This window comes from Vicia villosa, linkage group LG2, assembly GCF_029867415.1.
Source record: "Vicia villosa cultivar HV-30 ecotype Madison, WI linkage group LG2, Vvil1.0, whole genome shotgun sequence".
Classification (NCBI taxonomy): Eukaryota; Viridiplantae; Streptophyta; class Magnoliopsida; order Fabales; family Fabaceae; genus Vicia; species Vicia villosa.
In genome coordinates, this window is record NC_081181.1 from 206,340,552 (window position 1) to 206,364,931 (window position 24,380).

A 24,380-nucleotide genomic window follows, 5' to 3' on the forward strand; every position below is an offset into this window, starting at 1 on the left:
CCCTCCACAATTAACAAGCCTCATTGGAAGATGCATATCAACTGTCTCCTATCGGGTTCTTCTCAATGGCCAACCGTGTCGAAGTTTCACACCAAGCAGGGGTCTCCGTCAAGGAGACCCTCTCTCACCATATTTGTTTGTTCTTTGTGCAGATGTACTATCGGGGCTTCTGAAGCGGGCGGTGGCGGAAGGGAAAATACATGGGCTGAAGATTGCGCAGAAGGCACCCAGCATTTCACATCTTTTCTTTGCAGATGACTCCCTCTTATTTGCTAGAGCAAACCTCACTGAAGCCTCATGTATCCTGGAAATCCTGAAGAAGTATCAAAGCAGTTCTGGGCAAGTGGTAAACTTAGATAAGTCCGAGGCTTCCTTTAGTCGAAATGTAAATGAAGAAGTCACAAATTTGATCCGATCCAGGATGGGAGTTAAGACAGTGGAAAGCCACACCAAGTACTTAGGATTGCCGGTTATTTTCGGGAGATCTAAAAAAGAGGTATTCGCCATGATGGTTGAAAGAGTTTGGAAAAAAGTAAAAGGGTGGAAGGAGAAGTTTCTGTCCCGATCCGGAAAGGAAGTTTTAATCAAAGCGGTTGCTCAAGCAATTCCCAGCTACATTATGAGCTGCTACAAATTACCGGAAGCGATATGTGATGAAATCGAAAGTATCATTGCGAAGTTCTGGTGGGGCTCGAGGAATGGCGAAAGAAAGCTTCATTGGATGAGTTGGGAGAAATTGGCCAGATCAAAAGGCGATGGAGGATTGGGTTTCAGGGGGATAAGTGCTTTTAACACCAGCTTATTGGGAAAACAATTCTGGAGACTCGCAAACAACAATACCTCTCTGGTGAAGAAAGTTTTTCAAGGAAAATATTTCCCTAGATCCCACATTGAGTCATGCTCCAAGGGTTACTCTCCAAGCTTTGCATGGAGGAGTATACTTAGTGCTAAGAATCTGGTTCAGCTGGGATCTCGTTGGCGCATAGGTAACGGGGAGAAAGTAAAAGTCTTTGAAGACAGGTGGATTCCGTGTAACCCAGGTTTTAAGGCGCTATCGAAGGGTAGATTTTTGGGAAGGGACTGCAAAGTCAGTGAGCTAATTGACCATGAAGGTGGCTGCTGGAATAGGGAATTAGTTGAATTATATTTCGATCCTCCGGAAATCTCCTCTATTTTAAGTATTCCACTGTCAATGCAGAATGTAGAAGACGATCTGATATGGCATTACGAGAAAGACGGGGAGTACTCGGTGAAAACAGCATACCATTTGTGCAGGCAGGAAAAAGCTAGCAAACAACCTGGCCCATCCAATGTGAACAACAAAAAACTGTGGCAACTTATCTGGAAAGCTCCTGTCAGTAATAAAGTGAGCAATTTCATTTGGAGAGCTGCCAAGAATATACTACCCACTAGAGGGAACCTGATGAAAAAAGGTATGCTTATTGACCCCTCATGCCCATTCTGTGATATGAAGATGGAAACTGTTGAACATATTATGTTAAACTGTGTGTTTGCGAGACAAACTTTCCTATCCTCCGTCTTAGGGATTCGTTTGAAAGATGACCCTGATTTGCTTCCTTGGCTGGAAAGTGCTCTGGCGGGAAAGGATAAATGGGCAGTGCAGTTAGTTTGTTCCGTGTTGTATAATCTATGGCGTGCGAGGAATCTCATAGTTTTTCAGTCTAAAAAGCTTTCTCCCATAGAAGTAGCGAGGTCAGCGCTTGATTTTGCGGCGGAATTTAACAAATGGAACCCGGAGGTTTGTATAAAGAATAAAATTCCAGATTGTGTTGGCAAAAAGGAGCAGGAAGTATGCGAGATCCAAGTGGATGCAGGTGTTTTTGAAGATGGTTTTATAGCCTTTGGATGCATTATCAGAGATGGGGAAAAGACCGTTCTCTCCGCGTGCAAAAAGGAGTTGAGGAGTACTGATGTGGCACTGGCTGAAACCTTGGCAATAAGGTGGAGCCTGCAGCTAGCAAGAAATACTAAGTGTGAGAAGATTCTAGTGCAGTCGGACAGCTCAGTAGCGGTCGATTGTATAAATCGCATTTTGAAATTAGCGGTTCTAGAACCAATTGCTGACGATTGTCGAGTTTTATGTTCTAGTTTTAGAATGGCTTCTGTTATTTTTGTTCCTAGATCACAAAACATGGATGCTCATAATCTTGTTAGACTTGGACATAGGGAAGGAGATGGCTTGTGGGAGGATGCCTATCCTGTCATGCTCTCTGATGAGAGAGGACCTGTATCAGACTATGTTTCTGTTTCTGTTTGAATGAAATCTCTTTTTCCATCAAAAAAAAAAGTACAAACACGATAACACTTAGTCATAAGATGTACCAATTTAATTGCCATAAAAAAAACAACAATCAATAAAAAATTATAACCAATACCAAAAGAGAAACCTCAAATGGAGAAATAGATAAAATCAGAGAGAAACCTCAAATGCGAAACCTCAAATGCAAAAATATGTTGGAACAAAAGGACCTCAAATGTAGAAATATGTTGGAACAAAAGGATCTTCAAAAAAGATGAGAGAAGAAGAATAAGGGAGAAAAGAGAAAATTGTATTTGAAAATTTGTTATTTCTGTGAAGTGTGTAGTTATATATGAAACTATACAAGTCGTGCCTATTTATAAGCTATCAATGTCCAAACTCAAACTTACAACCCAAGTCTAATTACAAATTATATTTTGACTTCGACACAACAACTAAATATTGTATGCGACCATGTTGGGTACAACTGAATCCTACTACTTCGACACAACAACTAAATATTGTATGCGACCGTGTCGGCTACAACTAAATCCTACTACTTTGACACAGTCGAATACTATTTTTTCACAAAACGTCGAATTATAACTTCTAATACACCACCTAATTCATGTTTATGACACTTCTCATCCTAATGTTTTTCTTCAACTCGTCAAATTGGACTTTCTTCAGAGGTTTGGTGAGTATATCAGCTAGTTGCAATTCTGACTTGCGATGCTCAAGTTCAAGCTTTCCTTTATTCACTAGATCCCTAACAAAATGATACCTTTTCTCTTTGTGTATACTTCGACCATGACACATAGGATGATTGGCTAGGTCGATAAATGACTTGTTATCCACGAACAACTTCATTTTCTTATGTTTCATAATCTTAAGCTCTTCGAGTAACATCTCTATCCATGTTGCTTAACATGATGCATACGATGCAACGACGTACTCAACTACACATGATGATAAAGTCACAATGCTTTGCTTCATTGAGCTCCAAGAGATTGGAGCGCCTTCGATCATGAATATGTATAATGATTTGTTTGTATAGTGTTGCACTTACAAACTCATCATTTGTAACCTTCTTCAACTTTGCTCCAATTTCTAATGGTGTTGCAGCTACATTACAGTTTCTCATCTTGAACCTCTTCTAGATGTCTTAGGAATACTTATTATGGTGTAAGAATACTCCTTCACTTGTGCCTTTGAACTCCATCCGTAGAAAATATGACAAGTTTCCTAAGTCAGGCATTTCAAACTCTTGCATCAACTTCGACTTGAATTTTCTTATCTCAGCTTCATATGCACCAGTAATCAGCAAATCATTTACATACAACCATAAAATGATTCGATTAACCCTGTCAGCATCCTTGACATATACTCCATGTTCAAAGACACACTTTGTAAAACCTGCTTCGATCAGGAAGCCATCTATTTTCTTATTCCAAGTCCTTGGGGCATGCTTCAAGACAAATAGACTTTTCCTCAATCTGTACACCTTTGAATCATGCCCTTTGATTTCGAATCCCAATGATTGATTGAAAAAGACTTCTTATTCCAAAGTTCCATTATGAAATGATGATTTTACGTCCAACTGATGTATCTTCCACCCTCTGTATGGTGGCGTCAATACCATAATCCTGATTGTCTCCAACCTTGTAACAGGTGTGTAAACTTAGTTGAAATCAATACTAGGTTTTTGCAGAAAATCTCTCTCCAATAGTCTTGTCTTATGCTTGGCAATTTCAACATTTAGCCTTCGTTTCAAATTGTAAACCCACTTCACATCAATTGGCTTCTTGTTAGCTCTTTCAACAAGTTCCCAAGTATTCTTCTTCTTCTTTTTCTTCTTCTTCTTGATTGCCTTGAGTTCTTCTTTGATGGCTTCACATCAATTTGAATCATTCATGGCTTGATCCGAATTAATTGGTTCTGCTTCAGCTATCATCATCACTTTTTCTATTAAGTGAGCATCTGCATCGAATGCTTGATCTGGAAATCTCTCATATCTAGCTAGCCTTGTCGACTCAATTATCATTCTAATGGATCTTTTGACATTCTGCTCAGAAGGTTTTTCATTTTGATTGGTTGTGACTTCAATTTAATGGTCTTCTTCAAACAAAATTGTGACTGTATTTGACTCCTATCAAACTGACCCATGACTCCAATCCCAACCTTTGCTTTCGTCTACCAGAACATTTATATTGATCACTAGCTTATCATCATCTGGCGAATATAACTTATATGCACCAATCGAATGATAACCTATGAACACCATGGTCTAACTTGGATCATCTAGCTTCATCCTCAACTATTCATGCATGCCTGAAACACATTGATCCAAAAATTCTAGGATGATTAACATTTGGCGTATGTCTTCCAAGCCTCATAAGGCGTCTTCTTGACTATCTTCTTTGTTGGACATCTGTTTAGAATGTATACTATTAATGAAGCTGCTTCACCCCAAAATCTCTTTGGCATATCTTTATCTTTCAACATGTTCCTTTTCATATTCAGTATACTTATGTTCTTTCGTTCAGCTATACCATTGTGCTGAGGTGTATAAGGTGTAATAACCTCGTGCTCTATACCTTCCTCCTTGCAAAATATGGAAAATTCTCGAGAAGTGTATTCACCACCACCATTAGTTCTCAGTTTCTTCAACTTGTATCCACTTTGTCTCTTGACATGCAATTTAAACTTCTTAAACTGTGTGAATACCTCACTCTTCCTTTCAATAAGGTAAATCCATATATATTTGGTGAATTCATCTATGAAAGTTATCAAATAACAATTACCTCCATTCAACCTTACTTCCAAAGGTCCACACACATCACAATGAACTAGCTCCACCTTTTTTCTCCGACCTTATAGGAAAGTCATGCATGAATGCTTTCCTAGCCTGCTTTTCTTTGCAACACTCCTGACTTGGTTCCTTCACCTTAGGTAAACCATACACCATCTTCTTCTGGTTGAGCATTCCTAAAATTCTGAATTTTAGATGTTCATACATGTGATTTCGTAGCCAATTATTGTCTTCTTTTGTAGTTAAAGCAATAAATTTGTGATCAACCGTGTTGATCTCTACCTTGAAAGTTTTGTTGTATGCCAACAGTGCCTTCATAATCAACCTCTCATCACCATCATAACCTTCATCTGATACTTTTCAAGCTTCAGGTTGTACCCTTTGGCAAATAATTGACCTATGCTTATAAAGTTACTTGTCATCGAATGTAAAAATAACACACCAGTGATGTTGGACCTTCGACCATCCTTTCTCACCACAAATATGATTCCTTTTCCAACTGATGTGATGTGTTTTCCATCTCCAAACTTTATCACCTTTTAACTGACTCATCTAACTTGATGAACCAATTTTTATTACTAGTCATGTCAACTTTCTGCTTAGAATAATTGTTGCCCATGCCTTTCTTGGTGGAATCAAAGTGATTCTTTGAATTCTTTCTTGACTTCTCATCATTAGCAAGATTCTTTCCCTGCTTCACCTTCTCTTTTCCAGATTTCTTGGTGAATCTTTATTATAGTGTCTATTCAACCACCTACTCCTTTTGTGAGTTTCTCTGCTTCAGCACCATCTCATGATCTTATAGTAAAGCTTGAAGTTCTTCTAACTTCATCTAAGCTAGGTTTTTGGACTCTTTAATGGACACGACAATATAATCAAAATTTACAGTCAAAGATCTAAACACTTTCTCAATCTTTTGTAAATCGTTGATTGATTCACCACACGGCTTCATCTGGTTCATTAAAAGCACCACATGTGAAAAGTATTCTAAGACAGATTCATCTTCCTTCATCTGAGTCATCTCGATTTTCTTTCTCAATGTCTGCAACTTCACCCTATTTAGTTTTTCATCTCCGTCGTACAAATTGTTTAACTTGTCCCATGCTCATTTAGTTGTTTCTTCTTCAATAATGTTATCAAACACGTTAGGATCCACACATTAGTGAATCAAGAACAGAACTTTCCCATCTTTCTTCCTTTTATCCTTGTGCATAACCTTTTGTTCATCATCCGCATTCGCTTCCAATTTTGGTACTCCACCGTTCACGATTTCAGACACATCTTGAAATCAGAAGATGACCTTCATATGCACAACCCACCTCACGTAGTTCTCACCTTTGAAAACCGGTAGATTCGGTGGAAACTGCGTTGATATTGTAATTTTGTTTGCCATTACAAATTCTCTCTAAATCGCAACCTAGGCTCTGTGATTCCAATTTGTTGGGACAAAATGATTTTCAAGAAAGATGAGAGAAGAAGAGAGAAAATGTATTTGAAAATTTGTTATTTATGTCAAGTGTGTAGTTATATAAAACTATACAAGTCATACCTATTTATAGGGTATCAATATCCATGCCTAAACTTACAACCCAAGCCCAATTACAAATTATATTTTGGCTTCGACACAACAGTTAAATATTGTATTCAACCTTGTCGAATACAACTGAATCCTACTACTTTAACTAGCTATTTCGACACAATCAACACTATTTTTTTTACAAAATATCGAATTAATATATATATATATATATATATATATATATATATATATAGAGAGAGAGAGAGAGAGAGAGAGAGAGAGAGAGACAGAGAGAGAGAGACAGCGACAGAGAGAGATCCAAGGTGGTGTATTCGCCCGGTCAAAGAAATCGTGGCTAATGATTTTTCATCTCTTTCTTGATCATCATTGTAAACCTACTATGAGTAAGAAAAGCTAAAATCTCTTTTGTTAGAGTTATATGTAATTATTCAAATAGTCATGTATTCATCTTGATCGTGACATTACATATGTTCTAGTTATTCATTAATATTGTTGTGTATCCTCGTTCTTAATGATTTTTATAACCTAGCTAATTATAACTTGATATGTGGTTTTGAATTGATATTGAAAAATAGTTTTAATTACTAGATATATGATTTTTATCGGTTAAATACTAAACTTTGGAGACAGATTTAAGTTTAACATTCACATACATTGTTTACACTAAATGTTATCACATTTGTTAGCTGATTGAGATCGCAGTTAGGCAATACGATTAATTTCACGTTGTTGTTTAGACATAGACAACATATGCATAGCGATATGTAATTATATTATTCGTTGACTAGAATATGTATAATTAATCACGATAATACATAAGGATATGATAACAAACTCTAACCTCAACAATCTCATCTCATTTGTTAACCTTATTTTTAATTACATCCATTTAATATAGTTATATAAACAAACATCGTTTCAAACACAAATTATATAATCATAAAGATTATTGAAAGACTTTAATATCACATCAATTCCTGTAAATACGATAACACTTAGTTTTGTTGTACTACTCAACAAGAAATTATTGTTGAGTTCAATGTTAGTCTTCGTGACTCACCAATAACTCATTTTCTTTTGGTGATAGGATATTAAAAGAGAAACTTGTGAAAAAGATTTTGAGATCTCTACCGAAGATGTTTAACATGAAGGTTACTTCCATTAAGAAAGTACAAAATGTCCCCACAATGAAAGTTGATGAATTGTTTGGATCCAAGCTAAATGTTCTAATTTTGTGAGAAAACAAAGAAAAGGCTACAAAGCCAACTTTTTGGATGATGTGTATATGACGAAGGAAGTGAATCCAATCATACAAGGTGTGTCGTGCCATTTATCACTTGCATCAAATAGATTTCTAACACTGAGTTAGTTAGTGCTAATGTATTTTCTAATGATAATGGAAATATAAGTGATGAAGATGAGTTATTAGACGATGCCCTTGTTGTATTCTATAAAAAAATTATTTTAAGTGGATTGAAGAATCTCAATTAATTGATAGGCAGAAGAAAAGAATTGAAACTCTTCTTGAAGAATTTCAAATTTCCTAATATTCTTGTCTTTTATATTCTTGATGTCGTGGATTTGCCTTCACTTCTGACAAATTACCTGGTTATTGTATTATTTGTAGTCATTTACATTGACTGCCATATTCGTTCACATATCAAGTTTATCGATGTGCTTAAAACTATCAACAAATTTAACAAATTTACTAGATTTGTTAGACTTTGCACAACACAAAGAATTGGTTATCTCATTTTAAAATCCGATCGATTTGACCTCTCATTCAAATTTTTGCATTGAAAAATGGCAACACGACACATTTTAAATGACCTGACATAAAATTTTGAATGATCCAACACTCATAAAATGGTAAGATAACCCCTTAAAAACTGGTGTGGATCCTCTGGTGTGGATCCTCTGACTTTATTGAGGGAACTGCACCCTACCTTTCACTCTATCTCTCTCTAATAACAAGTCTCTCTTGTCAATTCTCCCTCCATTTTTTTACCTCTTTTTTATTTCTCTCTCATGAAATAAGCCTAAAGTTAGAAGAAGTTAGAAGAAAGGAAGTTAGAGAATCTGATTCCCTTAAAAACTCTAGTTTCCACTTCATAATTGATAATAAGTACCTAATTAATCCATTTGATTAATTTTATATCACGAGGATGTATTTTGAGCAATTTAAATATTTTACCTTCACAATTTTTTAGTCTAAGAATTTGGGTAATGGACCAATACTGATTGATTTTAAAATGAGGAGACAATTTCGTGAATAGATAAAACTAGAAGGACTAAAATTATCATTAAATCTTATTATAAATTACTAATATTTCTCTTAAATAGAATTTATATAATTGAAAAAAGTTGTAATAAATTCATTACAAATTTTTTTGTTCAAAACAAGACAAATGTTGTGACTATCCTTGAGAATTTTTTGTATTGGCATAATTAATATTAATAATGAGAAACAAATAAGTTTTACCCAAAATAAACAAAAAAAAACAAAATTTATTTATATTTATTTCATACATTTTTATTACTAATATGACTCTTGTATAATTTGTATAATATCAATAATAACAATTAATTTTATTTGGGAATGGAATGTAAAAAGTATGGCACGCAGTAAAGATTTAATGTTAGGATGACAATTTGGCTCATACTCTATAGGTACTCATAAAAAATGTCCATAATAAGTAGAGTAAAAACCAGTAAAATGAGTCGGGTATAGGCATGGGCAATTAACCATTAAAATAAGCGGGTACATATTTATATAATATCATTTATATTAATATATGAAATATTTATCAATTTAAAAAAATGTATACCGCTATTAAATTGTTACACATTTTAATAAAAATGTTTATTTATTTTTTAACTCAACAATAACATCCATAATTTTTTTAATATTGTTAAAAAAAATTAAATTATAAGAAATTTTTTTAATTAACTGATTTAATTTTACTACAAACGCAGGTAAACGGACACAAATATGAGTATTGAGGTACCTAGAGCTGTCAAAATGGACTAGCACATATGGGCCTGTCCGCCAGGCCCGAAAAATTATAGGGTTTGGGCCTTAAAATTACAGCTCATATTGTTCAGGCCTTTTTTAGCCCAGCCCTAAAAAGCCCGCTACCCATTAGGGCTAGCCCATATTGTCGTGGGTCAAAAAATAATCGCCACGAAATTGAACAAAGGTCGCCACCAAATTTTATTTATTCCAGTGGGAATGGGAAAATATTGATAAAACCCACAAATGAAATGAAATGGACAAAGATGATCTTTGCAACCAAATTCGGGTTCGGGAGTCGGTTAAGCAAGGGGAAGGTATTAGCACCCCTTACCTCCATCGTACTCGATGGGACCCATTTAGTTATTTTGCAATCGAGTGTTAGCTTAAGTCTACGTTTATTTTATTCAAGAGAAAGGACATGTTTTAGGTTTTTTAATATGGAGAAAAAGAAAAGATTTTTATTATTATGCTCGCCAAGACATTTGTGTCTTGTGCCTACGTATTCCCAATGGGGAAAGTCAGAGCAATCGTAGTTCAAGGCTACGAAATTATATTTTTTTATTTAGTGTGTTTTAATTCAAAAGATCAAGGTATTCAAGAGGTGTTCACTTCTTGTCACTTGTTCTCTTAATTTGATTGATGTATTTTAATTCAAAAGATCAAGGTATTCAAGAGGTGTTCACTTCTTGTCACTTGTTCTCTTGATTTTGATTTAAAAAGGTTTTAGAGATTCAAAGGACCAAAGGTATTCAAGAGGTGTTCACTTCTTGTCACTTAATCACTTTGATGTACTTACGAAACTTTTAATGTTTGATTCAAAGGATCAAAGGTATTCAAGAGGTGTTCACTTCTTGTCACTCAATCACTTTGATTAAAAAAAGATTAACAACTTGACGTTGGATCAAGCATTTTAGGGTTTATGAAACGGGTCTAATCGCACTTGGGCGAAAAAGACAATTTTTGAAATGAAACTCGCACTTGGGCGAGATTTGCACTTGGGCAATGAAAAGACTTCGCGCTTGGGCGAAAAAAAATGAAATAGCGAGTTTGAATTGTTTTTTGAAGTTTTTTGTGAGAATATGAAATGGGCTCGACATTGGATCGAGTGTTTATTGAATGGAAATAAAATTTTGTTTTTTTTTTTTTAAATTAACTAGGAAAATTAATCATTTATGTCAACTTAATTAACCAAAAGATGTAGCTAAGATATAATTGATAAAATTAATTAACTAAATACTTTCTAATCAAATAATCAAACAAAATGAAGGTTTAACTAAAAAAAAATAAAAAGACTGAATTAAAATATGGGCTAGAAGAGGTGAAAGCCCCAATGGTGTGCTTATGGGGTGCTGAAATAGATTGGTGGTGAATTAAAACAAGCTTGGGCCCATATCAGAGGCCCAACTCGGATTCCAAGTGGAGAGGACAAAAACAAAACGTGAAACCCAGTTCCTCTTTTTCCAGAAAAAAACGCAAAATCTCTTCCTCTCTCAATCAACTCTCTCGGTTTCTCTTTGTTCTCTCTCTCTCTCTCTCGATCTCTCTCTCTCTCTCTGCCATGGCTACAACAATAACAACTCAAGCTTTCTCTTCTCTCGATTTCTCATTCGAATCACCATGGACGGAGCTTTAAAGTTCAAACCGAATCTTACGATTCTCTCTCAGTTTCGGCCTCTCTCGATCTCGCTCTCAATCACTTACTCATGAATCGTGGTTGAGCCCAAACATAATCGAAGTAAATCAACACAGAAACCTTCAATCCCTTGCAATCCCAATATTAACCCCAATCTTTAACGATTCAGTATTTACAAGTTACACAAGCACAATTAAAGCAGAAATTGGTATGGAGATATGGACGAAATCAAGAAATATCATGGTACATGCTTTGTTTTCTCACTTACCTTGCTTCTCGATTTCTCCTTCGTCTTTTTTCTTCTTCGTAGCTCTCTGCTTTTGCTACTGCTTGTGTGTGTTTTTCTGTTGTGTTGGGACTTCCTTCGTCTTTTTTCTTCTTCGTCGCTCTCTGCTTTTGCTACTGCTTGTGTGTGTTTTTCTGTTGTGCTGGGACTGCTGTGTATGTATTTTCGGTTGTGATATGAAGTTGTATGTTTGTGAGTTGAATAACTCTGTTTTGAGGGTGAGTTTGGCTGTTTGAAGGTTGAGTGTTGGTAGGTTTGGTTGTGGAGTGATTCTAGGGGAGTTGGGATTTATGCAGAGGTTTTTTTGGGGGAATTTGTGTTTAGATTTCAACAAGGTTTTGTTATGCAGATTGTTGGTTGTCTCCCCGTTGCTGAAGAATGAGGCTGTTTATATAGGGAGGAGATTAGGGTTTTTTATGAGACTTTGAGGGGGAAACTTGGTGAATTTGAACACTTTTGATGCTCTGTTTTTGTTATTTCTTGATGCAGGTTATGGTATGGCTGAATTAGTGAAATTTTTGGACAATTATGTGCAGCAAGGAGCAGGTGTTTTTGGACTGTTATGGTGATGTGCAGGGACAGCAAGGTGCAGGGCCTGATTGCAGTTTTTGGACGTTTTCTTTTGCAGCACATTGGAGCAGCATAATTTTTAAACTTTGTGGGCTTTTTGGAAGTGGATTAATGGACCATTTGGACATAAAATAAAAGTAATAACAATAATAATAACAATAAAATTAATATTAACAAAGAAAATAATAATAACTATAGAATAAAATATAAAAAAAATAGACTATAATAATAATAACTAAATAATAATAATAATTACAATAAAAATAAAAATATTAAAAGTACAAAATAGACAATAAAACCAATTTTTTTTACACTTTTTTTTGAATTAAAACAAACTAACAATAAAAATGTAAAAGACTAAAAAAGACTTGAGTAATATTTTTTGAGATTCTTGTATTAAAGTGATAAGAAATGCGACTAAAGTATCAAGATGCAAACTTTACATTTCTTATGATTTTTTTTTAATGGAATATGAAATGATGAATTAAAATGCGACACGTCTAAGTGAATAAAATGTATGGGGCAAAAATTGGGGTATGACACATTGTGGGTAGCCCATTAGGCCCGCATAATTATAAAATTAAAAAATATATATTAATATTTATAATGTTTACTCCAAAATATCATATTGATTTTTCTCTCCTCACTAAATTTTATCTCTTTCCTATTCGATCTTTCACTTTTAAATATAATACATTAATATAATCAATATCCTTAGATTGTATTATGTTAGTTTTCCCGTTATTTTAAATGTTCAAGTATTATTTTATACAATTTGGACATATATTGTATTTAAAAGCACATTATAGTATTTATAAGAGATAATATAGTACTTAAAAATGTATTATGTTTAAAATATTATAATTTTTAATTTTATTTATAATAAATATTATGAAGATTTTATTTTAATCTTTTTAATTAAAAAAGCCCGTTTAGGGCCGAGTAGCCCGAAACCCATCTGTTAGAACAAGATTTGTTCTGATCAATATTCTTGTTTTGATGATAATAATGTATATGAATTTTGTATAAGATAATGTGGTACTCTAATCCTTTACATTTTCCAATTCAGGAATTATATAAGGAGTACGCACAATTCAGCGTCAGAAGCACTGACTCAGAAGGTTCAAGATTGCAACATCAGAACATGCTCTCGCAAGACATCAGAAGATGATCAAGCAGAATCAGAACATGGTCTACGAAGCATCAGAAGAACATGAGATCAGAAGCAGAAGCACTGAAGTTCTTATGGTATCACGCTCAAGCTCTACAAAGTCAGAAGACAAGAAGATGCTCTGCACCAAGTTGTTTGACTCTGATTATTCAAACGTTGTATCTACAAACATCAGAATTAGAAGCAAGTACAAGATGACAGGCTACGCTGACTGACAAAAGGAACGTTAGAAGCTACAAAAGGCAAAGTCAGTAGAAGCAGCAAAAGCAAGGCTCGAGGTAGTTGACAAAAGAGTGAAACATTAAATGCAGAGCTGTACGGAACACGCAACGCATTAAATGCTCCCAACGGTCATCATCTCAAAACGCATATAAATATGAAGTTCTGATCAGAAGCACAAAAAAAATGAACAACTCTTGCAAAATACTGAAACGCTGCTGAATTCATTACATATGAACTTCATCTTTAACCTCACTTCCCTTGTAATATCTTAGTGAGAATTAAGCTTAGAACTTAAGAGAAATATCACAGTTGTGATTATAGCTTTCTAAGAAGCATTTGAATACTCTTGTAAACATTTATTTTACATTGATTTATAAAATGTTCCTAGAGTGATCAAGGTGTGATCAGTAGACTCTAGAAGACTTAGAAGTTTCTAAGTGGTGTGTTCCTAGAGTGATCAAGGTGTGATCAGTATACTCTAGAAGACTTAGAGTGTTTCTAAGTGGATAACCATTGTAATCAAGATTGATTAGTGGATTAAATCCTTAGTTGAGGTAAATCACTCTAAGGGGGTGGACTGGAGTAGTTTCGTTAACAACGAACCGGGATAAAAATATTGTGTTCATTGTTTTTATCTTAAGAGTTTTTAAAGCCACACTTATTCAAACCCCCCTTTCTAAGTGTTTTTCTATCCTTCAATTGGCATCAGAGCATCGGTTCTTGGTGCAAGCATTTAACCGTGTTAGAAAAATATTCAAGAAGAGAAAAACGCTATGGCTGATATTGTTACATCCACTTCTACTTCAAATGATCAACACAACAATGGAAATGGATATTCTAGACCACCAGTATTTGATGGCGAAAACTTTGAATACTGGAAAGATAGATTGGAAAGTTACTTCCTTGGTCTTGATGGTGACTTATGGGATCTTCTTGTGGATGGTTACAGACATCCTCTAAATGCTAGAAGAGTAAAGATGTTAAGACAAGAAATGAGTGATGATCAAAAGAAACAATTCAAAAATCATCACAAGTCTAGGACTATTCTGCTGAATGCTATTTCTCATGCTGAATATGAGAAGATATCAAACAGAGAAACTGCCCATGACATCTTTGAATCCTTGAAGATGACTCACAAAGGAAATGCCCAAGTCAAGGAGACTAAAGCTCTTGCACTAATCCAGAAGTATGAAGCCTTCAAGATGGAGGATGATGAAAACATTGAAACAATGTTCTCAAGATTTCAAACTCTAACTGCTGGATTAAGAGTACTTGACAAGGGATATACAAAGGCTGATCACGTCAAGAAGATCATCAAAAACTTGCCCAGAAGATGGGGCCCATTGGTGACTGCATTCAAGAAAGCAAAGAATCTGAATGAAGTCTCTTTGGAAGAGCTGTTGGAGCGGTAAAGCGGCAAGCAACAAAAGTTTTGGAAGTATTTATCCGGGAATTTATCGTGTCCACAGAGATCGGTGCTACTGAACTGCCGTTCGACGGATTCTTAGTTCTTAAGTTTGGGTTAAAATGGGTTTTAAGCAAACAAGTAAAAATATAACATTTGAACATAAACTAAATTCATTCTTGATAGAGAATAGCTTATCTAGCTTGAATCTAAACTACTCCTCACAAACTTAGATTTATCACTCCGCCGTACTCAATCTACAATACTCATCAGAATCACCACATATCCCTCACATCAATGTCCATTTCTGCAACACCGACAGATTTCAACTATATTGCTCTTTCGACGATGTTGTTAGAACAAGATTTGTTCTGATCAATATTCTTAGTTTTGATGATAACAAGGATATGAATTTTGTGTGAGATAATGTGGTACTCTAATACATTGCAATTTCCCTTTCAGGAAATATATAAAGAGTATGCACAAATCAGCGCTCAGAAGCTTTGTCTCAGAAGGTTCAACATGCAACATCAGAACATGGTCTGGCAAGACATCAGAAGATGGTCAAGGCAGAATCAGAACATGGGTCTATGGAAGCATCAGAAGAACTTGAGGTCAGAAGCAGAAGCACTGAAGTTCTCATGGTATCACGCTCAGAAGCACTTCAAGGTCAGAAGACAAGAAGATGCTAGGCACCAAGCTGTTTGACTCTGATGATATTCAAATATTTTATTCACAAACATCAGATCAGAAGAAAGTACAGGTGGCAGGCTACGCTGACTGACAAAAGGAACGTTGGAAGCTATTAAAGGTAACGTCAGTAGACACAGCGTGAACAAGGCTCGAGGTAGTTGACAAAAGCGTGAAACATTAAATGCAATGCTGTACGGAACACGCAAAGCATTAAATGCTCCCAACGGTCATCTTCTCAAGTGCCTATAAATATGAAGTTCTGATGAGAAGCAAGGTTGACGATTTCGCTAACAATTAACTTGCTGAAACGCTGTTCAAATTCAAAGCTCAGAAACTTCATCTTCATCAAAGCTCACTACATTGCTGTTGTAATATATTAGTGAGATTAAGCTTAAACGTTAAGAGAAATATCACTGTTGTGATTATAGCTTTTCAGAAGCATTGTAAAACTCTTATTTGATTACATTAATTTGTAAGTAACTAGAGTGATCAAGTGTTGATCAGGATACTCTAGGAAGTCTTAGCTTGTGTCTAAGCAGTTGTAATTAGAGTGATCACGTGGTGGTCAGGATACTCTAAGGAAGTCTTAGCTTGTGTCTAAGCATTTGTTCCTAGAGTGATCAGGTTGTGATCAGGATACTCTAGAAGACTTAGTCGTGGGCTAAGTGGAAAACCATTGTAATCTGTTGCGATTAGTGGATTAAATCCTCAGGTGAGGTAAATCACTCCGTGGGGGTGGACTGGAGTAGTTTAGTTAACAACGAACCAGGATAAAAATAACTGTGCAATTTGTTTTTATAGTTCAAGTTTTTAAGACTACACTTATTCAAACCCCCCCTTTCTAAGTGTTTTTCTATCCTTCAATTGGCATCAGAGCGCCGGTTCTAAGTGTCATACCCTAATTTTTGACCCCCCTGAGATGACATATCTTCAGGATTGTTCATCAGGTCAAGACAAGTACCCAGAGCAGTCATTTCTCCATCTGGTACCTAATCGAGGATGCTCAAAGACAAGAAAGCTCAGGCAAAGGATCAATCAATACAAAGACTAGTCTCTAATACAATCATGGGGCTCAAAAACTTCACTTTTCTCATCTATGATTGATTAGACATCCAGTCATATGAGTACAGGTTTACTCAGGTTACCAGACTAGGGTTTTGAACCTATCAAGGACTAAAATCAGGGATCACATTTGGGAAACCCTAAAAAACCTCAGAGGGTCATTCAAAGACATCAATCATCTTCAAATAACCCATATTACAAGGTCTACTGGACATCACACTTCAATTCAAAGTCTACAGTCATTACTTTCACATGGTCGACAAATTAGGGTTTTGACCTAATTCACCAAGATAGTTGACTTCTGATCAGGGCATGAATCCAAAACTCAAGACATGATTCAAGGATCTCTATTACCTCCATATAATCCATTTATATCATCCATTTGGGGAGAAGATCTTATTTCTACACAAAAGCCCAAAAATTCACTTTGTCAGGAAAAAGTCAACTGTGAAGGATCATCATTGACTTTTAAGGTTTTTGGTCAAAAAATGACTTTCAAAGATCAATATCATCAATATATGGATGTCAAAGTCATTTGGCCAAAGAAATTCAAAGAAATTCATCAAGGAGCGAAAAGTCGGGAATTAGGGTTTTTGAAGGCATGGTGAGATCTCAAAATTTCACCTACACAACTCAAAAAACTTCCAACATGAAAGTTGTAGATCTTGCAAAATAAAACAACATCTTACAAAGGAACTTTTTTCAAAAGATCAACCATTTATGAAGTTTTGGAAATTTTGAAGTTTAGGTCATAAACACTTAGAAATTTTTCTAAGTGTTTTAACCTAGTTTTCATCCAACTTTGGGCTCATTTTTCACAAATTTCCTAAATGATTCTGAAGAAGATATAAACTAATGATTTGAAGTAGATGTTTAGGGCTTTCCAAATTGTGTTCAACCTTCTCCAAATTCAATTTGAGCTAGGAGTTATGCTTGTTCAAAGTTGGCCTCATGAAGTAAAATTATAGGTCATGGACACTTTTGGACTTTGCAAATTTTGTGCAAATAACCTCTCTTATGGATGCTACACGACCCATAACACATCTGAAACCATGCCATGCATTCATTTTTACCATGCCATAAGGATTGAAGAAGATTCTAAAAACAAGAACATGTGATTATGTAATGATTACATTTGTGAATTTATGGCAAATTGATGAATCACCCAAGGAATCTTCTCACCAACCAATTAGAGCTCATTTCTGGCTCAGAATTGTCCCCTAAGATCAAGCAAAATCGAGGGCTAGGGGATTGATCAAATGGAATCAAAATTCTCATCATTGCATAAGAGATATTTGCAAAATTCCTTCATGGCTAAGAAAGCAAATCAACTTCACTAAGGAAGCTCACTCCTCTGCAGCTATACTGATCCATTTGCCTATAAATACAGATGCATTCCTCATTCAAAAACACACCAAAGCAACCATATTACTTGCTTTCTCTTTCTCTTCTCTTGTTCATTGTTTTTCAAAGTTCTTTGGCAAGAAGAATCGATTTCTTCAAACCAGAGCTTATCTTTGGGAAGTGAGCATTCTAACATCTCAAGGGAGGTCATTTGAGGTGATCCAAGCACCTGGATCACTTCTGTAGGTGGAGGAACACCATTGTTGCTCTCACTTTGGAGCATCTGCAGTTGGAGGTCCATGGAGTAATTCAGGAGGTTCTGAGCCAAGCCAATCATCCAGGCACACTCCTCAGGTCCTAGTGAAGCTAACCAGATGGCTGCAGCTCATCTGTAACTCCAAATTCAACAACCTCCATGTTCACTTGAAGCTGAAATCGAGGGAGGTCCATAGAACAATTCAGAAGGATTCAGGCTACAACGAGCATCCAGTTAGCATCATTGAGTCTCAGGGAAGCTATTGAGATCATTCATTCAAGCCCAGGTGCTCTCAATCATCCTCACGACCTCCATTTTCAGAGGTAAGTTTCTGAACTTCACCTCTCTAATTTAAGTACTCTTTGTGTTAAAGCTCGATTCTATCTTGTTCAGCATCATCAGAGGATTGAAAACCCTCTATCATTGTTCATTTATTCATCTTGTGCATCATTTAATTTTAAAATTAGGGTTTATGTGTTCTTCGTGTTCATGATGAAATTCGTTAGTTACACTTATAATAAATGAATTCTGAGCCCATAATCATGTTCCTTGTCCAAAAACGAGTGAGATTGATGTTTACATCATGCCATTTAGTTGAGAAACCAGAGAGTTAGGAATTTGAAAATCTGAAGCTCGAGGAAGAAGATGAACATGGCGCGCGTAAAATTTGAATTTCCTGGCTTATTTGAAAATATAATATATTGAGTGTATATAGTTGACAAGCTGCGCGCGCAGCTCAGTTGGTTAAGTTTTGAAATGTGATCATGAAGGGCGTGGGTTCGAACCTCTCTAGGGCCAAACCAATTTTTTAACACCCATTTTCATTTCTTTTTTTTACAAACTTCACACAATTAATAAACCTATCAAATTAAATCATTTTCACTTCATTTTTCACACACTTGCTATTTAATATACCTACTTTGTGAATAATCAAAAAATTATAAAAAATATTATTTATTTCATGTATTTTAATTAGGTTTAAAATAGTATATTTTAAATGTTTTCTTAAATACTTATATATATATATTTTCATTTTGTTTTAACCTAATTACTTTGTGAATAATTTTATGATAAAACCCTAATTGTTTAGGTCTTAATTAAGTAAAAATCTTTATTTTTATCTTAATTAAGTTGACTTTTGTCAATTTTCAAAGCTGTTATCAGTCTCCGATTAAACGGATGATTAAGGTTTTCAAACAACAAAACCTTGTATCATTCCAGATCATTTTTTTAAATTACTTTTACACCAGTACTGTAAAGTACTGGGCCTCTAATAGAGTGTAAGTCCCAAAAACCTTCTCTTCTTAGCTTGTTTTCAAAACTGTATTTTCAAAATCTTCTTTCTGTTTTCAAAAACATTCTTCTGGTATTTGAAGGGCATTATTCCCGGTGAAACTCTTCAGATACCTATGTGACCTTTGTCCATCTTCACTTCTTCTGTTTTCAAAAACCATTAACTGTTTATCATATACATTCAACTGTTATCAACAAAAAACAATAAAAATACTGTTGAGGCTCTGTACATACTTCTTCAATGGCCTCCACTCCATCCAGGTTAGGCTTTACAAGCTTTCAATTTACAGTCTTTATTTAAATTACTGTCAAATATAAATTGTGCATATATTAGTTTAGAACTACGTTTGAGTATAAACCTTAGGACAGTGAAACTATATATATATTATAGGAATATGGCCTAGGATTGAGAATGTCTTCCCGGTGAAGGCTCTTTCCTAATTAGAGATCTGTAGTTCAAACCCCCAAGATGAATTATTCCCGGTGAAACATCTTGGCAAATACCTTAGAATCCAAATAAATAGGACACATCCACCCAAAGAGGAATTATTCCCGGTGAAACCTCTTACCCATTTGCTTAGAGCCAAAATAAGTTCAAAACTACATAGCTTTCTCTTGTGCTATAACAAGGACCCTCGATTAGCCTCCTCTTGGGCTTTGTACAAGGACCCACATGCTTCTTAAAAGCATTTCCAGCTTTCTCTTGAGCTTGTATACAAGGACCCATCAGGTTTCTTATAAACATAGGAACAGGTCTTTAGTCACCTTTTAGCCTACCCTGGTGAGTTTCTTCCAATTTAAACCAGACTTTAAACAAGCTAAGTTTGTCTCAATTTTGCATTGAGTACACTTTTTGGAATGAGAGACATGGACAGTCTCTGTCACCCTTATCTTCATCAATCTTCCTTAGTAGAGTCTAGGATCCATGTTTGGTCATCCTCAGCATTGAGTCAGCCTTCATCTTAGGCTTTAAACAAGAAGTCTCCACTAGATAATCTTCCTGCCATTTTTTTTCATCCTTTAAATAATAAATGGAGTGCTACCCAAATCAATCACTTTTAATAAAAACCCCTGGAAAGGGTTAGCCTCCAACACATTCTTTTATTCTTTTAAAACCCCTGGAAAGGGTTAGCCTCCAAAGTCAATTATTAAATGTCAAAATAAATAAAGATTCATTTCTCTTAGGAGATAATTTCCCCAAAAGAGTCAAAACCCCTGGAAAGGGTTAGCCTCCAACACATTCTTTTATTCTTTTAAAATCCCTGGAAAGGGTTAGCCTCCAAAGTCAATTATTAAATGTCAAAATAAATAAAGATTCATTTCTCTTAGGAGATAATTTCCCCAAAAGAGTCAAAACCCCTGGAAAGGGTCAGCCTCCAAAAAACATGATAAAAGTCAGTCTTCTAACAGACAAATTCACCAGCTGAGTCAAAATCCCTGGAAAGGGTTAGCTTCCAAAGAAAAACAGTCTTTTAATAAATAAAACCTCCTCAGTAGAGTCAAAACCAACAAAAACAGTTAGCCTCAACCTTGGGCTTCATACAAGGCACCCAAACAATAAAACTCCCCTGTCAAGAGTCAGCCTCAACCTTGGGCATTGTACAAGGCAGATAATAGAGTCTCCCCAGTGAGTCCTTCACCACTCAGTAGCCACAACCTTGGGCTTTGTACAAGGCAGATAAACCATATTTTTCATGTGTCAAAGATTCCTAACACTTAGGATCTTTTCCCCATAGAGTCATCCATACTCAATTCATTAAAAAAGAGTCCGCCACAACCTTGGGCTTTGTACAAGGCAGAAAATAATGTTTTCCCTAACTAGAGTCATAGTATAAAAAACCCAATTTTCTCAGCAGTCAGCCACAACCTTGGGCTTTGTACAAGGCACACAAATAAAGTCTCCCTAAGTAGAGTCAGCCTCAATTCTGGGCTTTGTACAGAACACCAAATAAAATCCATCAAATAGACTTTCCCTAAACAGAGTCAGCCTCAATTCTGGGCTTTGTACAGAACACAAAAATACCCTGTAATTAACCCCCCAGTGGAGTCATCTCTCAGAGTCAAATAATCATTAATAAATCAATCAAAAAGCCTCAAGCTTGGGCCTCATACAAGCCAGCTAAAGTCAAATCTTTTATACAGTAGATAGACATAGCTTATCTCCATAGAGAGATATTTTTACTACTCTACCACATTCAAACAAACAAACATTTCATTTCAATTTTAATCAAGTCTCCCATTTAGGATTTTGAAAGGCATGAGCTGGCAGTAAAACCCAGACATGTGGTAACTTTCCCTAATTTGAATGAGCATCTTTCTTTCATTTAAGAGGCATTTGACTGGTATACTTGCACATACACAAGTAAGGTCCCCCTCTTGAATGAAATGAATTCAGTTATTCTGTCACTCCTTTAAAATGTTTGTGGTAGAATAGTATTAATACCTCTCTGTAGAGATAATTTCATGTCTCTTTACTGTAAACAGAGATTTAATTCCAAGCTTCAACCTTGAGCTTCAAACAAGGCACCAAAAATAATTAATTTCCCTAGTTAGTTCCCCGAACTACATTAAGCTCTGACTTCCACTAGGGATATGTAGGCATGAGGTTCACAAGGAATCTCAGCGAGCTAATAAAATACCAAAAATAGTCAGTTTGTCTGTCTGTCTGTCTTTTAAAATCAATTCAATTCTCTCTCCTAATACAAAGGAGAAACTTTCCCAATCATTAGCAATAAGCACAAACACAATGACACAGAGAAGGTTCCTGTAGAGTACTACAGATATGTAGGGTGTTTAAACACTTCCCTATGTATAACCGACCTCCCGGACTCCAGAATTTCTAGTCTAGGTGAAATCCCCACACTTAGCAAACTCTTAGGGTTTAGTTGAGATCTTTTTTCCCCTTTCCTACTCGTAGGACAAATAAGAAAGTTCGTGTGATATCGTAGGAAGAACTGAAACAAAATTCATCCCACCACGGGCGCATTCTCCTTCCAAATTTCGCGTGAAGGGTTTAGCGTGCCGTCCTCCCAAGTGAAACGGGGAGGTAAAGAAAACGACCACCACAGAAAAATGGCGACTCTGCTGGGGATATAAGTGTTAAAAACCTTGGTTTTTCATCCAAACCAATGGTTGACCTGTTGCTGGTCCAGCCCCAATGAGGAATTAGGGATGCCAAATTCCCCCTCAAACAAGAGAGGTCCTGCCTAACCTCTGTGTCATATCATGTGTTTGTTGCATATATATTTGTTTATTTTGTTTATTCGGTATCGGGAAAGGGCTTGATTCCCCCTTGTGGTGAGAAATCCTATACCCGGATTTGAGTGCAACATAAGATAGGATGGAGGATGTCTTCCCGGTGAAGGCCCTCTAATCTTGGTTCACAATTCTACTCTTGGGATTTGCCTGGCTGGTTGTGATTAACTGCGCCACTGCATTCCGAGACTGATTTGTACCAGGAGGACCTAGAAACACATTAACCCCACTTAAAGCCTTTTTTTTAGGATGTAGAGCGGTGATTACGGAAGTAATTGTCACGCAGATACTACACTCAGAGAAAACTCTCTTATAGATACCAGTCAACGTATCTTTAAGGTTGAGCAAAAACTCTGAGACCCCTAGAACCCGTTCTACAGGTACAAAAATCCTTATCCTTAGTTTACCATTGGGGCGGGGGATTGCGTTTGGACTTCATGACCACTATACCCTTCAACGCCATGTTTGTTTAAAACTCTTGTGTGTGCATTCATGCATTCATGCATCATTCATTAATAAACAACTAAAAACAAAAAAAAAGAGAGTCTTTTTCGAGTCATTTTTCAAGGAAACTGAATAACGAACGTTTTTGAACTTCATAGAAAGAGAGAAACGGAGAAAGGACTTAAGGATCTATACCATGGATTACGGAAGAAAGAGAGCTAGGAAATACGCCTTCAAGATTCCCCAGGTCGAGGAACTGGGAAAGCTCGGAAAACTGGTGGTCAACCCCCAGGCTTTCAAGGAGAAGTATGGAAAACTTCTGCCTTTGCTCAATACCAACATTGTGGATGGGATCCTTCCCACATTGGTACAGTTTTACGATCCAACGTATCACTGCTTCACCTTTCCAGATTATCAACTCATGCCTACGTTAGAGGAGTACTCTCGTCTGATTGGAATACCCGTGTACGCGCAAGATCCGTACTCCGGTTTGGAAAAGAATCCTGACGACGTTATCATTGCTGCAACTACTCCTTTGAACGTAGTCGACATCAGAACTCATATGGTGAGTAGAGGAGGAATTCAAGGATTGCCCTCCAAATTCCTGTTTGATCAAGCTCGGTACTTCGTCAGCATCCAAGATATGAGCGCTTTTGAGGAAGTCTTGGCTTTGCTTATCTACGGATTGTTTTTGTTCCCTAACATTAACGATTTCGTCGACATCAACGCAATTAAGATCTTCTTAATTGGAAATCCAGTTCCAACCTTGCTTGCGGATGCTTATCACTCTGTGCATTCAAGAAACCTGCAGCGAGGAGGATCAATCACATGCTGCGTACCGTTGTTATACGAATGGTTCGTTTCGCACCTGCCAAAGTCTAGCACTTTCTGGAACATGAGGGATGGCCTTTACTGGTCACAGAAAATCATGTCTCTCACTCATACAGACATTGATTGGTGTAGTCCTGACAACGACGAAACCAAGATCATCTTCAGTTGCGGAAATTTCCCCAACGTACCCCTTATTGGAACTAAGGGAGGAATCAGTTACAATCCAGCTTTAGCCCGTCGTCAATACGGCTATCCCATGAAAAACATTCCAAGTAATATTCAATTGG

At 36.1% G+C, this 24,380-nt stretch overlaps 1 protein-coding gene across 1 annotated transcript; it reads right to left on the reverse strand.

The window, feature by feature from the left end:
• Positions 1-3,941: 3,941 nt before the first annotated feature.
• LOC131651158 (uncharacterized) lies at positions 3,942-4,544 on the reverse strand. Its single transcript, XM_058920826.1, has 2 exons — positions 4,442-4,544; positions 3,942-4,150 (listed from the first exon to the last, which is right to left on the reverse strand). The coding sequence occupies exons 1-2, from the start codon at positions 4,542-4,544 to the stop codon at positions 3,942-3,944; spliced, it is 312 nt and encodes a 103-aa protein (XP_058776809.1).
• Between the last annotated feature and the right edge of the window lie 19,836 nt (positions 4,545-24,380).

Bases quoted from the DNA above. Each gene is read 5' to 3' on its own strand.
- LOC131651158 (XM_058920826.1), bottom strand. From the start codon at position 4,544: ATGGTGTTCATAGGTTATCATTCGATTGGTGCATATAAGTTATATTCG. The intron at 4,151-4,441 runs GTTGGGATTGGA...ATTGATGTGAAG, and splicing joins TCTGGTAGACGAAAGCAAAG to CCATCAAAGAAGAACTCAAG.